We start from the raw sequence: 17,223 nt of genomic DNA on the forward strand, positions 1-17,223 counted from the left end.
TGAAAAACATGATTAAAAATGCGGTTTTCTGTTTTAATACCGATTTTGGACCCCAAATTCTGTTGAACGAATTTACGACTCATTGATCGAATAAGTAAATCAAGTAATTTGATGTGTTCATAATGTTGCTTTCATTTTATGGCTCGTGTACCACTGTCAAATCGTCCTGTTTGAGGCAACCTCTTCCATCGTACCGTATTTGTGTGAGGAACGGCGCAGCCAGCTCTCGGAAAGGTGGTGTTGAAATCTTTGCGAAAATACAAATTGCCCGTCGTGCCCGTGAACAGTCGAGCTCGTGCCGCATCGATAAAGGTTAGCATAACACCATTCGCCACCACCCACAGTCATGCCACCGTCGTCGTCGTCGTCGTCGTCGTCGTTGTGTTGGTCGTGATTTCATATTCTCCTGTGCAGTGGAAAATCGTGAACCTGATGAATGAAAAGTGTTTCGAAACAGCGCGCAACAATTATTGTGCAGTTTTAGTGGTGTGCCTCATCATCATCATCGTCATCATCGCTCTTCCTCATTTGCAACCAACGCACACACGCACGCACGCACGAAACTTCTCGATGCGGAAGTGGGCGCAGATCGTTTTTTCTTCATTCTCTCCCCTCCCACCCTTATTGCGTTGTGCTGAACACACAGCCACGCACACGGAACCATCGGAGTGCTTTTTCCTAAATTGTGTTGCGGTGTGGTTGCGTTTAGCGATCAATGTTAAATCATGTGACACATACACACATCTCAGGGAAGGGCAAAAAAGGTGCACTGGCAGTGTTTGTTTCCAGCTGGTTTTGGGATGGTTCGGGACAAAAGTAAGCAAAACACACGGGCGGCGCTGTGTCATATCCGTTCTGACGTAGGTCAAAATGAAAAAAAAAAAAATTCTACCTCCCACCCCCCTTTTTGCAAGGCTACACGGTTCCACGAGAACACGATGGGTTTGTGTATGTGTGTGTGTGTGTGTGTTGGCCCCCACAAGTAAGATACGCCAAGGTCGTGTTGCTCGTGCCAACTTATGATAAAAAGGTGCAAAGTAGCCTCGACGGACGGAAAAAAACAGGTTGAACGCCACATGGGAGGATGTTGTTCGCCTACTGAGGGGTAACAGCTGCTGCTGATCAGCAACCCACATCGAAACATCCCTCATCTGGCTTCTCAGGCGACGTGGATTGTAAAACAGACGGGTTTGCTAGGTTGCCAGGGAGTAAGGAAGCAGCAGGTCCGAAAAAGAACGAAAAAAAAAAACACGACTGCAGTGGCATTGAGATCATGTGAATTGGATTCAGTGTGTATGCGTACGCTCCCCGTTTGTGTGTGTGTGTGCGGGGACATGCTGCACACCAGTACAAGAATGCTATTTTTTCCCCAACACCGTCCTGTTTAGTACAAGCGCCCGAAAATACCCCGTTAAGAATGATAGGGAAAAAGAAGAAGATTGAACTTATTTTTAGATTTTCCGATTTTCACATCCATCTCGGTCCGTCTCACTTTCTTCGGACAATCACCACCAACCGTTGCGCCCACAACGAAACACTGACGGGCGGGCTGATGATCGGCAAGCCGACAGAGAGGGTCACCGTGAAAGGTCCTCCACGGCAGCACCAGCAGCATCCAACCGCGAAGAAATGGTGCGTTGATAGCGCGTTAAACCCAGAGGACAAGTGGGAAGACAGGGCAGGAATCGAGCTAAAGGCGACAAAAACAAACACATGTGAAACGACGTCAGAACGTCGGTGAAGTCAAAGGTGGTGTGACGAGGGGGGAAGGGGAGCCCGTGTCGTGTGCGGAGTTCGGTCAGTGCTTTCAGTGAGAAACAGGCGCGGGGTGGATTCCAATTCGATTTTGTTTAATTGGAGGCCTGTATTACCAACAGATTTGTTTAATTGTTTTTCCCCCCACCGTTTCGGAGGATGATGATAACAACTTCCCGTGCTGCTTTGTGTGTGTGTGTGAGTGTGCTTTGCCTCTGTTTGGAGAGTGCAGTGAAGGTTGATAATGATACAACCTGACTGTATGTATTGCCTCAAGCCCCGCTTACTCCCCTCCGCCACCCCATTCCATAGGCAGTCTAGAAAGATTGCTAGATCGATTCGTGTTACGGGTCATGTGAGAAGGGTCTCTGGTGGGTTTTGTTGTGTGCAAAATCGATCGATTTGTGTTGAAATAGTGGAGAAGGAGAGACAGAGAGAGAAAAGGAGATGGAGAGAGAACGAGAGAGTGAATGCGCTGAAGGGCCTACGATGAAACACGCGCTGCACGTGATTATTCATAAGCGAACGGGCATTAAGTTGCGATTCATTGCTCGTTCCAATGGCGAGATATCTAATTATCCAAGTATTTGAAATTAAAAGGCTTGAAGCTTAGCATATCCTGTTTTCTTCAAAACACACACAAAGGAAAACAAACGAGTACAAACAATTACACATAATTTGCCTTAAAGCAAATCACTTTCACAATTAGGGCTACAAAGGCTCTCCTGCATATGATGATGGTCGAAGGGCTCAAGTGTTGCGACCTGTTGGAAAAGGAACAAAAACCAGCTTTAGCTACTGTGATACGCAAAACACTATTCTATCGTAGCTGCGTATGTGTGTAGCTCTTTGTGTGAGTGTGTGTGTGTGCTAGAGCGCACTTATGCACTGACAGCTGGCAATATTGACAGGGCAACAAACAACAACAACAAAGAACGGCAAAAGAGCCCTGTGAGCAGAGAGGGAGAGGGGAGAGCGGGGAAGGGGATAGCATCACCCATTTTAACGGTAAATCGCCAGCACAGTAGCATTATAGCAGGCCGGGACTAGTACAAACGTCGTACACGGAGATAGAGAGCAGGTTTATGTTGCTCGCTCCCTTTCTCTCTCTCGCGCGTGATGAGGGAAGACCCTAGCGTATTTGTTTACGTTACGACGTCATCATCATCATCATCATCATCACCATAGTATGACGGTATGTGATGGTAGTGGTGTGTGGGCTAGGAAGAAAGCATAGAATGACGACGCAGCGACACAAAAAGAAAAGAAAGGAAAAGAAACACAGCCACCCAAACCCACCCTCCCCACTCCCCCCTTACAATGAGCCATCGAGGGTTTCGTGTGCAGCGCGTGCAGTGTAGTGTAGTGTAGAACGGAGATTGCTGTGGACAACATCGTGTACTGACTGACTGTGTGTGTGTGTGTGGTTGCAGGGTCCGTTATTCTGCACTGAACGTGTATTCTCATAAATGTCCCCGTTTATGTTTTGTTGCAGCAGTTTTACAAACATTTTTACACAGGTGGTGGTGGTGACGGCTGTTCTCTCAAGGCGCAACACGAGGGGCTTGTGGCTGACGGTGTGACAAACCCCCCCATTTACAGGTCAACCGCCCAGCAGAATGGTTGGAGTTTGTGCGTGTTTTTTTGATAGCAAATTCAGGTTGTGATATTTGGGAAAGTGCAGCAAAATAAGATTTGTAGAAAAGAAAAAAATTATACGCACACACACATATGCTCAAACATCCAATGTGTACGGAGTGAAGTGGGAAACAAAAACAACGGAGCAGTGTGACGTAGTCGTTGAAAACAAAGAGTGCAGTGTAGCAGTGTATCGGGCAGCCGAACGCACCCGCAGCGCTCGATCGTAGTAAACGCAGGAGCGCGACGCGATACAAACCTATCAACGAGTGCGTGCTTAGTTGTGTGTGCTAGTGTGTGTGTGTACTTAAGCACAAATTAAGGCATCATCATCACCATAGCTGTTAAGCTACGATAAGGCCAACATGCTGGGACGGGTGCGGCTCAAAGAGAACGGCATCATGGACGAGGAGCTGCCGACGCTGATGGAGCTGTCGATCCGCTTCATGGCGAAGAATCTCCACGTCATTTGCAACACCGATCCGGTCACGCATCAGCTGGAGCTGAAGGACGATGTGGTCGTGCCGAACGAAATTTGCGACAGGTGAGTGTGTGTGTGTGTGTGCGTGTGTGATCAGGAGAAAAAACGATTAAGATGAGAGAAAGTGTGTGGTGTCCTGCCATTTGCCCTAATTTCTTGAACCGATGATGAAGAGGTTGATCGTGTGACGCAGCTAAACAGACACAAACACACACGAGCACCCACCCGCGACCCCCTTTCTGGGGTGGAGTGAAAGCTAGAAAGGGGGGGGGGGGGGGAGGAAGCACGGTGAACTTTCCATTCAATGCAAAACAAAGCGCGCGCGTTCGAAACACACACAAACACACACAATCTCGACGCAACTGCGCCACAACGAGTTCTGCGCCTCCTCCTGCATCCCGCTCTAGCCGAGCTCACCGAGCAGTAATTGTTGTACTGTTGTGTGTTATCAGACGGTGGTGTGATGGTAGAAGTAATGCGTAGTTGTGTCAGTGTGTGTGTGTGTGCACACTTTTCTATTCCCGTTTAACAAACCCTCCCTGCAGGGGCCGGTTTGTAAATGATAATTTTGCTCTCCGTAGGCCCTACGCGCCACATACACAGCCGTGTCGCTTTCTTCCTTTCACTACGCGGTATGCAAAACAGACAAATGAGAGAGTCCCACACGGGACGGGATTTCGAAACAAAGAACCCCGCCGATAAAACTGAGGAAAAATGGGAAGCAACGGAGGGAACATTCGCCTGCCTCCTCCAATCACGTCCCAACTGGCCCACGAGGCGGCAACATGGCGTGTCCGCGCGTGCCACCACACTCATGGCAGGGCGCGTGTGTGTGCGCTGCGCGAGATAATGCACCACGCTTCTCTGTGTGTGTGTGTATGCACAGAGTTCTTATGCACCACTATCAAACACTCCTGCCCCCCCCCCCCCCCCCTTTCGTGGTACGTAAGAACGTTACACGGCCTGTGTTACATAATTTGTCTATCCGATCCGGTTCGCGTTTCGTTCTACGCTCGTCGCTAGGGTTGCTCGTTTCGTGGCTGCGGTTGCGGTCAGTGCGCACGTCTCTCCGCAGCCACAGGCATGGCCCGAACGACAACGATGATGACGACGGTGACGGCGATGATGATAGGGACAGCAGCTTCTTTTTTCCTGCTTCTTTCTCTCTCTTTCTCATTCTGTCGCTTCTCTGGGCTCTCCTCTGTATCACAACTATGATCAGCTGATTTGCGGGGTGGTACCCTCTTCCGCCTCCATTCCCGGTTCGCGCGATGCAACATTCTTGTTCTCACCGTTCAAAGGCGTTCAAGCAGGGCACGGCAATTGTGGTCGGGCGGAGCAATTGTTTCTGATTGATCATTAATTGGTAGCAAAGTTTATTGCGATCGTTTTATTGACCTTCCTACATTGCCCCGGCAGCAGTTTCAGTGCCTTTTTGGGAGGGTTGGAAGGGAAGGAAATGACAATAAATGAAGGTCAAGCAATGGAGGCTTTTAATTGTTTTAATTTTTTCGAATTATTTCTTCGTTTAACATATCCAGAACCCATTTGACGCCTTATCGGCCACAACAATCTACCTTCACGCTTACATTGCTCAATGTATACTAATACAAGTAACAAACAAAAATTAAGCTCCTTATGAATTGCCCTACCCTGAACACTAGTAGGCCCTTCCATCCCGCCAGGCTTCAAAGTGTTTGTGTGGGCCGTTGTAAAGGTGGATTTGATGCAGCTATTGCGTCGTGAACGTTCCCGCCCTCCTTCTCCCAACCCCCCCGCCCTCTGTGCCCTAATCGATGCTCGTTCTCGACTTGTCGCTCTATTCCCGCGGCCGCCCAACCCTTGGGTGAACAACATTCACTCGGACGCACTCACCCGTGTTCATTCGCCGAGTAGGCTTTTACACATTAACGCCATCCCCTGCTCGCGACAGGGTACGTGGTACAAGGGCTTATTCGCTTTTTATCCTTCCAACTCAGTGTACACAGTTTGCACCGTAACCGCACGGTCTAATCTACAGCGCAACCGCCAACTGGCCACTTCCTTTTGCTTCCCAATCGTTTGCAGTGGTCGCTCAAGACACCACCTTCTTCCACCCATTCCCCACCCAGTATGTTAGGAGGGCGGATGTGTGATTCAGGTGTTCCGATGGGGGCGCAATGCTTTGGGCGTTTGAAACTTGATTCCCCTGGTCTTTGTGTCGCCCTACCACCATTTTTAAAGAAGGGGCCCTTCTTTATCTTTCTACAAGCTTCTAGCAGTGTGTACCTAGAGATAGAGAGAGAGAGAGAGAGAGAAGCAGAGGCAGAGAGCTTTGGAAGGCTCTTTGTTGCAAAAGTAGGCTTCAGATCGAATTGATCCACTTTTGCCACAATTGATGATCGTCCCATGTTGAGGATGAGAAAGAGAGGCGTGATAGGGCTGTTATTACCGTTTTCCCTTGGGGTTTTAGTGTGGATTAAAGTGTGCTGTAGATGCTTTAGCTTAGAAGCCCCTTTGTTAAAAGTGATACACTATTGCAGTTGTTTACAAAATTGCATTTTCAACCAGTGGTGGGGCGAAAATGTCACTAAAACACGAGTCATTTTAGCCTTCGCTCGTGGTCGCTCGTGGTCGCTCCTGCGTTGCTCCGCATGGCTGGGTTTCTGTTTCACGCCTTACTCACATGGGTCAGGGTGAACATATGATATATCCCCCAACCACCACCACCACCACGTGCAACTGCACTTGATGGAAAACTGCATTCGATATCACAGTGACACAGTGTGTGTGTGTGTGTGTGTGTGTGTGTGTGTGTGTGTGTGTGTGTGTGTGTGTGTGTGTGTGTGTGTGTAGGCAAACTGTATATATGCAACCGTTTTATAAAGTGCTTCGTTGCAGCAGTGTGTGTGTGTGTGTGAGGGATTGCAATGGAAGTTTCCTCTCCCTGCAAAAAGTGCAATTTGTAAGGCAAACGTAAGCGACACGCTTTGAAGCGATCGATAGCGCAAAAGCGATTTATGCGTGTATGCTTATTAGACATAATTTGCATGCAGACAAAACGATCACGACAACAAACGAGCTAGCAGAACGTAAACTCATTAAGGTTTGGCAGTTTGGAACCCCCAAATTGCTATCCTAATTAGCACAAGGCCAGACACGGCCGACAAATAACCGGGCAAAGTCCCGGTTCTCCTCTCTTGCACCCCCTGTAAATGATGGTATTTTCGGTACTGTCGCTATTCCTCGTTTCACCCGGTGGTCGCAAAGTTCACACAACACACTTCCCACATTGGTCGTTAGTATATGTTTATTTGTTGTCTATTTGAGATTTCCCGGCGTAAATACATATGTCGTGCACGGGGCGGGCTGTCACAATTCATTCAACCCAAAAAGAAAGTTGGCAGCGAGAGCTCTATTCATAGAACTCGCGAAAGATACTGTATTACTGTTGTGTGTTGTTCTTTGATGTGGATGTGTGTGTGTTTGTGGTGGTTCCCGCCGCCGCCGTCAGGGGCAAGGAAATGTCACGACAATCTTTATTGCGCGTTCTACTATTTTGCCAATAGCAGTAGAAGAGAAGAAGAGCTTGTCCGCGCTCATGTCCCTCCCCCCAAAAGCACATGACGTATGGACTTCTTGCCTCTGTTTTGTTTTGAAATGTACCCAGTGACCCTTGGTCGACCGGATGCAACACATGTGTCTTGTTGTGGGGGTAAGCGGCATATGGCCACGAGTCTTGTAAAAAGAGCCCGGATTGGATTAATTATGATTTGTTTTGAATAGTCTTTTTTGTATGTGCAAGTGCATTGCATCATCATTGGTTGGTTCAAGTTAATTGTTTTTACTACCTTTAATTGACGTTTTAATGCTTACTTTAGTCCTTATTAATGATACGAACTGATCGGTGTCCGCAACGAGATATGAACGCACGCCCTGTACTGTGCTAGAACAAAGTCTTACCCACTGCACCATTACGCCATCTGTCTTGAGCGTGTGCAGGAACGCAATAAAATGGCTTACACAAGGACCCTTTATCTAGTACCTTCTTGTCGTAGAAGTAATGAAATCGTTAAAAAGGAATAATTAAATCGTGTACCAATACATCACTGGTATGGCGTTCTTAACGATATGTGCCCTTCCTCCTGCCCAGCGCCAGTAATTGCAAATAAATGAACACACAATCATCGGGGTTTTGCCATTACCAAATGATATCGTCTATAGGCAACGACAGTAAAGCAATGGTTTGCATTGGCCTTTTGGCAGTTGAAAAACATTCCAATTCCTCCACCAGCACCACCCGGGGGCAACATTTCTTAAGGCATATGCGGCATTTGGCTCGGCTTGCTTAGCAGCGCGTTAGAATGTGTTTCGAGAACAATCAAATTGCCGCGGTTGGTTGGCCATTCGAGCGGAAAGTGAAGCAATCGTACGTTGATTTCAAATTCGTATGTCCGTATGGTCGTGTTCGTGGTGGAATCTCCCCATTGCTGCCAATGCAGGAAATGTTTGTTTGATTTCAAAACTGTTTCCTTCGTGCCAAAAGCGAGCGAGTTTTCTTGTTTTACACTGTACTGGTATACTGGTTACTGGTGTGTGTGTGTGTAGATTAGAATTGGAAGTTGCGAGTCTGCTGCTGCTGCCAAAAGTGGTCGCAACTGTGCTTCGCTTGAGCGATAATTAATGTCCCCATGTTGTCCTTGCTCCTTGCAGCCCAAGCGATAATCGTATCATAAGAAGCAAAGATGAAGAGAGGGCCTCTGCCTGCGTCTACCGTCAGTGAATGTGTGTGTGGTTCTGATTACATAAGCCTTAAGCTGAGCAGCGTCACAGCGTGCTCCTTTCGGCTCAAGATAGATCGCAAAGCAAGCAAAGCAAGAGAGTGGAAGAAGTGCTAGAAACATAGTTAAACATTTGGCGGGCGCGATAAGCTATGTCAATGAACTTCTTCGCCCAGCGATCATCATTTCTCTCTACTAATCGCTTTTCACATGCTGGCCGCCATTGCAAGGAAGCGAACCAATTTTCTTGCGACTGATTGCGCCTCAAATGTCACGCTTCTCTGTGCTGCTGGTGCCTGACGAAGAAGGCAAATTACAGTTGATGCTGTGCTGCGATCGTGCGCACGACAATTGTCACAAATCGACCTTTTGGGGTAGAGAAGGGAGATGACGGTGGTATGGCAGTCGGTCCATGTGAGCGTTGCGCCGTGTCGCTACAATTGGTCATATTGTCGATCGGTTGTTGGTCGCCCTGATGGTTGGCGGCGACAGGAAGAAGGTGGATATGATGGGACGTCGTAGCACTAGCTCAACCTTCAAACAAGGCAATGAATACGGCTCCCCACACAGAGGCAGACGCAAGTAGCGAAGCGGCTGGCCTCGTGACTGGGTGACAGAGGGCTGGCTGCCTTCTCAGTGCTCTCGGTCTCGGTTGTGCACTTGAAAATGGTAAATTGACGGTGTGACGTTTTTGCGCGAATGGAGAATGTCATCCCCGTGTGACGCCAGTGTTATTGAAGCTGGCAGGGTAGAAGTGAGGGGGTTGATGGCTTGGCCGTTGTTGGTAAATGGAGAACAAGCGTAGCTAGTAGCCTGCTGCTTGCTGTTGGTGCTGAGTGAACGCGGCGTTGTTCACGGTTCGTGCATCACATTGTTGCGTACGGAGGTGTGATCTTGCTTCTTGTCGTTTTTACCCCCTTTGCTGGATGTCATCATTGTTTGTGACAATGGGGTTTAAGGTTGAGAATCTCCAATTTCAAATTCAGAAGTTTTAACTGCAACGTCTTTGTTTAGAGAAAAAGGTAAATGAGACAGGGATTTGGTATAAACGACTTCTCTATTTGGATATAGGCTTTGATCTACGGCTTTGATCTACAAGATATGGAGTTTGGAAGTCATGAAACTCTGAACCATTGTGTACAGGTTCTAGGATAAAATTCATTCCATTTGGAGGTTGTTTTGCATTAGGACATTAATTATTAATTAGGATATTAATGAATGAATGATGCAATTGAGCTTACTTTGTGCAGATACTCAAGTAGAAATTCAGTAGACATCTCAGGCACGCGAATATCACTTGAGAGGGCCAAAGCCTCGCTTACGTCGCACAGACAACATCAACAACATTGGATATGAGCACTTCCAGCAGTCGTACCTGTTGTGCTATTTCTCTGAAGTAGACACACTCCACTCCGGGCCGTTCTATCCGAATCATATCCGGTTACGGTGGGTAAATAAGAGTTGAAAGTTTCAGCAAAGCCACGCTCACGATCACACGATCACGCAAACAAGATGTCGAATCAGCAGGTACACCAGTAAGTCCACCTTTGCCACCTTTGCACCAGATTAAGCTCCCCCAAAACCACTTGATGTGAGTGTAATACACATGATGTACCTACTATCTCGATGCTCGCGTTTTGCGTCTGCGAGATACAATGTATGCATCGTTACTGATGACTCAACCCTGGCATGACTCCTATCGGCAGCAATTTTTGTTTTATTTTTGGTACACTTCTTCCATTTCGCGTGTACGTGTGGGAGGGGGCACGCATGTGAAATTCACGTGTGGTCTTTATTTAATCATGTCCGCGGTACGTGCTCCACGCGGGAAGTGCAAACATCCCCAGTAGCAACAGCAACCTTGCGCACATCCCGCTGCCCGCCCGGTCCAGCATGATAAGAGAGTGGTGCGAGCCCAAGGAGTGCTTCGGCAAACATCAGCAACACCTTGGAACCTTGTGGAAGACATTGGTTTCTGAGAGTGCTTTACCAAAAAAAAAACCCGGTGATCAAACCTTGATCGTTGGTCGTGTGTGTGTGTGTGTGTTTATTGTTGTTTGGCAAAAAACAACTTTGGTACAGAATTGATTATTAAATCAAGGAGACAGTGTCGTTATCAATGCAGAGTTGATGGCCTATTCCGGATATATTGGCATGTGGCATTGGAATTAAATTAAAAGGTGAACGACGCGAGAATTAAGGTGTTGCTTGAGTGCCTTGCTCTTTGCTTTAGTAGATCGATGGAGAGAGCAGCCCGGTAGAGACTCTTTGATGGGAAATCATTGTCCTCAGGCAGAAATTGAATCTATTAATTTTGGAAGCTGTTGTTGTTCCTTATTGCTTGTGGATGCTTTGCTAATAATCGTTGTTCGGTTGTTCCGTTGCGCTTAAACAGCAGCCTTGTTAAAGCGATGAGGCCCACCACCGGGTTTGTGAGCTTGTTTAATTGATTAAATGAATTAATTTCTTCTCTCTCTCGCTCTGTTTCTTTTTCCCACTGCGCCTCACCAGCTAAATGATAAGCTAGCCGTGTTTAGGCCGCTAACATCACTAATCAAACCATTTCAATCATTGGCTTTGGGCTGTTTCGCAGTCATTTTCACGGTAGCTTAATTGATTTACTCTCTCTCTCTCTCTCTCTCTCTCTCTCTGCTGCCAGCACGGTTTTGCACCGTTTTTCATTAGCTCCCTCTCAGCTGGCAGTTCCGCCTTGGTTTTCCTTTCGGTCGATTGAAAATTTCGTTTGTGCGTGGCCGCGTATGTGTGTGTGTGTGTGTGGGCAAGGCCATGGGAAATGAATGATGATTACGACCGCGAAATATTATGAGAGGTGTCGGAGGGGTTTTTTTTATAAATTTTTCCCGTTGACCTTCTCGGTTGATCGTTTGTTGTTGTGTCGTCGTCGCATATTTTCGCGAACCGTTGAGCAAAAATAACACACGCGCGTGTGGTGTGGTGTGAGGAAGAGGGGGCGAGTAAGTGGCCGCTTGTTTTTGCACAGGCGGGTTTTTTTTTGTAACGCTTTTTCGTTACAGTCCGTCAGATCGCGAAATTTACTGCACCCTAATGATGTCATGTGGCGCTTTGTTTCGCTGCTTCGGTTTGGTTGTCTTTACATCTTGCGGATGCGCTAAATGATGACGTATTCTTTTTCTTGGCACAAAACGGTGTACAGCATTTGGGTTGGAAGAATACATTTTGACTGCTTAAATGTATGGACACAATGGGCAAGGGTGGGTTGGAACATTCCGCCCATCTTTTATGGCTCTGACAGTGTGAAATTAATCTATTTGTGGAATCAAGAGCTTCTCGTCGCCGTCTTTTGTGGTTTTGTGATTTGTGATTTAACGGAGCAAAGCAAACGCTTGCTTGCTTGCCTGCCTGTTGTGCATTCTTGATGGGCAAAATACGCCCGGCTTGTGGTCTGCCCGACCGACCTGCCAGCTAAGAACCGACGACATTCCAAAGCTCCGTTCCCTGCAGCACACAGACATGGTAGCACATTGGTATGAAATGGAAGAAAATGACAAAAATAGCTGTGCCAAACGTGTTCCAGCTGTTTTGCATATTTTTAGCATGTGAATGTGTTGTGAATTTGTGTGAATGTGTAATTCGAGCACGCGCGGGATCGAATCCTTCCTTTGGGGCCGAAAGAGGCAACGCAGAGCTGAGATGATGAAGCTCCATGAGTTTTAATTTATTTGTTTTTTTTTTCTTTGTTCCAACCGTTTTACAGATTCCTCCGCTACCAGCAGGACTGCGGGCAGGACATCAACGATCGCTTCATCCAGATATTCCGCGACACGGAGAAGACGCCGCTGCGCCATGTCAGCCTGCGCAACAGCACGATCACGAACGAGGGCATGCGCATACTGCTGCGGCACCAGCTGAACTCGCTGTCGATGTGGTACTGCAACAAGATCACGACCGCGTCCTGGAACATCCTGATCGAGCACTGCCGGCAGCTGCGGTCGCTCGAGCTCGGCCGGTTCGTCGACATGCTGAAGCACAGCGAGCCGAACGAGAAGACGCCGATCGACTTCCAGCTGCTGCTGCCCCGGCTGCAGCGCCTGAAGCTGAACGGGGTGGTGCTACAGCCGACGATCCAGTTCAGCCACCTGACCGAGCTGAGCCACCTCGACCTGACCGCGTGCATCTTTGCCGAGTTCAGCCTGAAGGCGCTGGTCGACCTGCCGAACCTGCGGACGCTCATCCTGTTCAACGTTTGGCCGCTCGAGCACGAGTTTCCCACGCTGTGCAAGCTGAAGAATCTCGAAACGCTTGACCTGTCCGTGTCGCGGGCGAACGTCGACGGCAACTATCTAACGCCTAACAAAGTATGTCGACGGCTTGTGTCTGCCCACAAACTGGGTGATCATTACTAACTCTCTCTCTCTCTCTCTCTCTCTCTCTCTCTCTCTCTCTCGTGCGCCAGTTGCTAGCAAATTTAGTTGAGAATCTACCAAAACTGCGGCACCTCGACATCTCTGGAACGAATCTGGCCGGCGATGGGGTGGCCGAACGGGCCGGCTCGTGCACCGGCAGCAGCTCGGACATCCCGGGCCTGGTGAGCCGCGTGGACCGGCCTCTAGACTTTCTCGGCATCTATTACACCTCCCATTCGGCGTGCAAATGGCACGACATCCCGGCGCTAAGGGTAAGTACAATAAAAACCAAAAAAAAAAAAAACGGAAATTATGGCTTTGAAGGAGAGCAGGAGACTAACGAAACACTTTTTGGGACTGTTTTAGATCGCGGGTGAAGCAACGGAGGAGCAGATACTGGTGGCGGCTGTCGCCTACCAGGACCGGCACGAGCTGCTGACGAAGGTACTGAACGACCTGTACCATCTGCTGCGGTTCGAGACGTGCAAACAGATACACAAGGCGCTGGATGTCGTGCTGTCCGCGATGGACAAGCACATACGCGTGAAGAACATTCAGATCAGTGGCAGGTACGTTTTGGGGACGGAGTCAGGAGAATGGGATGAAAGTAAGAACTGTATCCTTGTAACATTGCCGCACACTTTCTCTACCACTCGCTCGCCAGTGCCACCCTGTTCTACATCGTGAAGGGAAGGGAAAAGATGAAGTTTGGCGTGCCGCTGAAAAACCACATCATCCACACGCTGCTGAACGGGATGTCCACGCACCTGACGGACGATACGATGATGCGGAATGGCTGCCTAACGCTGTGCCAGTTCAACATACCGCTCGACGTGGTACGTGCTGCTCTATCTCTATCTTGTATTGAAACGACACAACAATCGTTCACATCTCACTCCGTGTCGTTACTCCGTTACCTTTGCAGATGTTTGAGTACGAGCGGTTGGTTCAAATTTTGCTGCACGGCGTATCGTACCGCGAGCAGGAAGGGTTCGTGCAGCGCATCGCCATCTATCTGCTGAACTCGCTCGCCTGCCAGGTGGACGGCAGCCAGAAGCTGTTTCTGGGCGATCTAGGTGCTATATCGGTAAGCGGTTTGGTTTCAGCGTTGAGTCATCGGCACTCGGTTACCTCGCTATTGCTGTATGGTTCCTTATTCTTTCTCTCTCACCCTCTTTGCTACGTTTCTCTCGTACGTAGACGATGTTGAACTTGATCAACGATCGATTGTCGAGGCGCGTCTTTGACGACGTGATGGAAGTCGCCTGGTCGACGATGTGGAATGTGACCGACGAGACGGCCAAGAACTGCGAGCGGTTTCTGGACGGGCGCGGCATGGAATATTTCCTCGGTTGTCTAAAGGTGTGTAAGAAGGTGTGCGGCATCGCTGCCAAGCTGTTTGTCTTATTTATTTTGTATTTACATTTTTTCTATTTCCTTCCTTTGCAGCTGTTTCCCGATCGGGACGACCTGTTGCGCAACATGATGGGTCTGCTGGGCAATGTGGCGGAGGTGAAGGAGCTGCGGCCACGCCTGATGACGACCGAGTTCATAACCGAGTTTTCCGATCTGCTCGACTCGTCCAGCGACGGTATTGAGGTATGAATGGGCAGCGTCGCTTTCCAATTGGAGCAATCTTTTATTTCCCGTTTTCCTTTTGCTTCCTCCTTGCAGGTTAGTTACAATGCCGCCGGTGTGCTGGCCCACATCGCCTCGGACGGGGCGGACGCCTGGACGATCGCGCGACCGACCCGGTACAGCGTGCTGGTGCGCATGGTGGAAGCGATCGAGCGGTGGGATCTGTCGGCGGAGCGGAACATCAACTATCGCAGCTTCGAGCCGATCCTCGGGTTGATTCGCTGCTACCATACGCCCCAGTGTCAGCACTGGGCCGTCTGGGCGCTGGCGAATCTAACCAAAGTAAGTTCCCCTGGCCGCGTCGGGCATCCCAGTTTTGGCTAAACGGCGCTCGTTTCTTTGCTTTCTTGGTCTACAGGTCTACCCAACCAAGTACTGCAGGGTGGTGGAGCAGGAGCACGGCGTCGAGCTGCTGCAGGAGCTGATCGATCATCCGCAGCCGTACCCGCGGCTCAAGGAGCTGGCCCAGATAGTGCTGACGCACTGTCGCAATCTGAGCGAGCCGATGACCGGTTCCGCGTCGGACGGCAGCACCAACACGACCGACCCGAACGTGATGGAGCTGGACGGTTAATGGAATCGTCCGGGTTGTATGTTTGTTGCCCCAGCCCACCCCCAAAAAAAAAAACACCCCACTTTACAGCTAAGCCGACCATCGGGAGGAGCAGAGCGCTATAGGGCACCTAGTGTAGCATCACAAGTGATATGTTAGCGAGCGTGTAACGGCATGCAAAAGCAGCAGCAGCAGCAGCAGCAGGATTGGGGCTTGTATTTGTTGGGGCCCACAGTCTCAGAACTCCTTTAGAAGTTGTGCGACACCGTCGGGAGGTTTAAAGCGGCGGTTGACTATTTAGGCAGTTACAGTCTGGAAGCGAAATAAAAATGTCAGTTACCCCACCCGAGAAGAAGGCCACGGGAGTGTGGAAGGGAATGCTGCTTGGGGTTGGATGATGACGGTTGCCCATGGCAACCGGAAATGTAACGCACAGCAGTCGTTACACAGTCGCTTGAACGGTGGTAGGCTTTTCTTGTGTGTGTGTAGCGCGCCTTCAGTTTTTGGCAGGTTTTGCTGGGCCCTTCGTTTAGTAGTGAGGCCGATTTCCTTTCCCCATCATAGCTGGTTGGGAGGATTGCAGTGGTACAATGGGCAAAGTGGGTGTGTGTGTGCGGGGGCACAGGATAATTGTATAGGAGACGGGAGGCGATTTTCCATCCCGCGCAGTGTGGCCGCCACCACGGCTTCCGCTTTTGTTTTTGGTGTAGAATTGATGATGCTTGATTATTGCTTTCGATACAGTTTTCCCTCTCCCCATCCCCCTCTCCCCCTCCCCCTTTTTTTCGCGTGTACATAGTGTATGTGTGTGTGTGTGTGTGTGAAGCTGTTTAGTATACAACGTGCGTGGGTTAAGCGAGGATGAGTTGAAACAGTGCGCGAACGCGTCGCCGCTTGTACCGAGAGTGCGTCAGTGTGTCTGAGATTGTAAAGGCAGTGCAGGGGGAGCGAGAGCGGGCTAATGGAGAGGACAGACAAGAAGAAAAAAAAACACAACAACCGTGTTAAAGGTGATATAGTCGAATATCGAATGCGGAAAACAGTGCGAGAGGATTGCAAAAGGCTTTAGCGAGGATATGTGATGGAAATACAGTAAAAAAAGCACGTGTTTTTGCAATGTTTGTCGCTTGCGGGACAGACACCAGCACAACACCACCTAGATAGAGAGAGCATTCTTGGTTTTTTCCCTCCCGTCCGGTTACGTTTTTTGTTTGTTGATTTTGTTTTGCTGCTTGCTCTGCTTGCGGGATTTGTTGTGTGTTTGTGTGCGTCATCGTTTCGCGCAAAAATCGTGCTTTCAGTCCAACTAACAAAAGCGCTACAGGCATTGTATGTGTAGTATATAGGCAAGCAGATGATATTATGTATTTTAAAGTACGGTACTTCGAGCCGATCTTAGTTCGCTTTCTCTCTTTTAAGATCGGTTTGCGTTGTTTTGCGGTTGACAGAGCAGTGTATAGGGGTGGGTTGTGGATCGTTCACGTCATACGTCAAGGTGTGACGTTCGTTCTGCCGTAGCCGAACACCGGACGAGCAGTGGAGTAGTAGGCTCTGCTGATTGCGTTGGAGTGCACAGCGTTACGTAACTTTGTCACTGCCACGCATTTCACGCGCGGAGTGGTAGAACTAACGAAACTAGCTCACCCACAATCCAAAGTGTTTACAGCGCCTCTAGCGCAAGCCAGTTGCAAACGGTTGGTTATTTAGTGATTCTAGTAGGACCGGCAGCATCGGGCCACCCAGCACCCCTGGTGTCCGGGGACGGTGCGGGCTGATGAAAGCAACGTGAAGTTTACTCTAAAGCAAAACGCCTGTTAAAAAAAGCCCGGAAAAGATCGCATAAGATAATGGAACGAAAAACAGCAACAACAACAACAACAATAAAAATATTAAGAACAATTTTCGAAATAACCGAAACCGAACCGAAAGGTGTGTGTTGGTGGTGTTTGGATGTGTGCAACTGAAAGAAGAGAAGACCACCACCGGAAGAGTAGCACCGTGGCAAAGGAATTT

The 17,223-nt window shown here is 49.0% G+C and overlaps 1 protein-coding gene across 1 annotated transcript; it reads left to right on the forward strand.

The window, feature by feature from the left end:
- Positions 1-187: 187 nt before the first annotated feature.
- On the forward strand, positions 188-17,127 carry LOC120953902 (protein zer-1 homolog). Its single transcript, XM_040374328.2, has 11 exons — positions 188-312; positions 3,251-3,937; positions 12,371-12,971; positions 13,070-13,291; positions 13,386-13,588; positions 13,684-13,855; positions 13,945-14,106; positions 14,220-14,381; positions 14,469-14,618; positions 14,694-14,939; positions 15,016-17,127. The coding sequence occupies exons 2-11, from the start codon at positions 3,759-3,761 to the stop codon at positions 15,229-15,231; spliced, it is 2,313 nt and encodes a 770-aa protein (XP_040230262.2). The 5' UTR covers positions 188-312; positions 3,251-3,758; the 3' UTR covers positions 15,232-17,127.
- The last annotated feature ends 96 nt before the right edge of the window (positions 17,128-17,223 follow it).

Source organism: Anopheles coluzzii, chromosome 2 (assembly GCF_943734685.1).
Source record: "Anopheles coluzzii chromosome 2, AcolN3, whole genome shotgun sequence".
Classification (NCBI taxonomy): Eukaryota; Metazoa; Arthropoda; class Insecta; order Diptera; family Culicidae; genus Anopheles; species Anopheles coluzzii.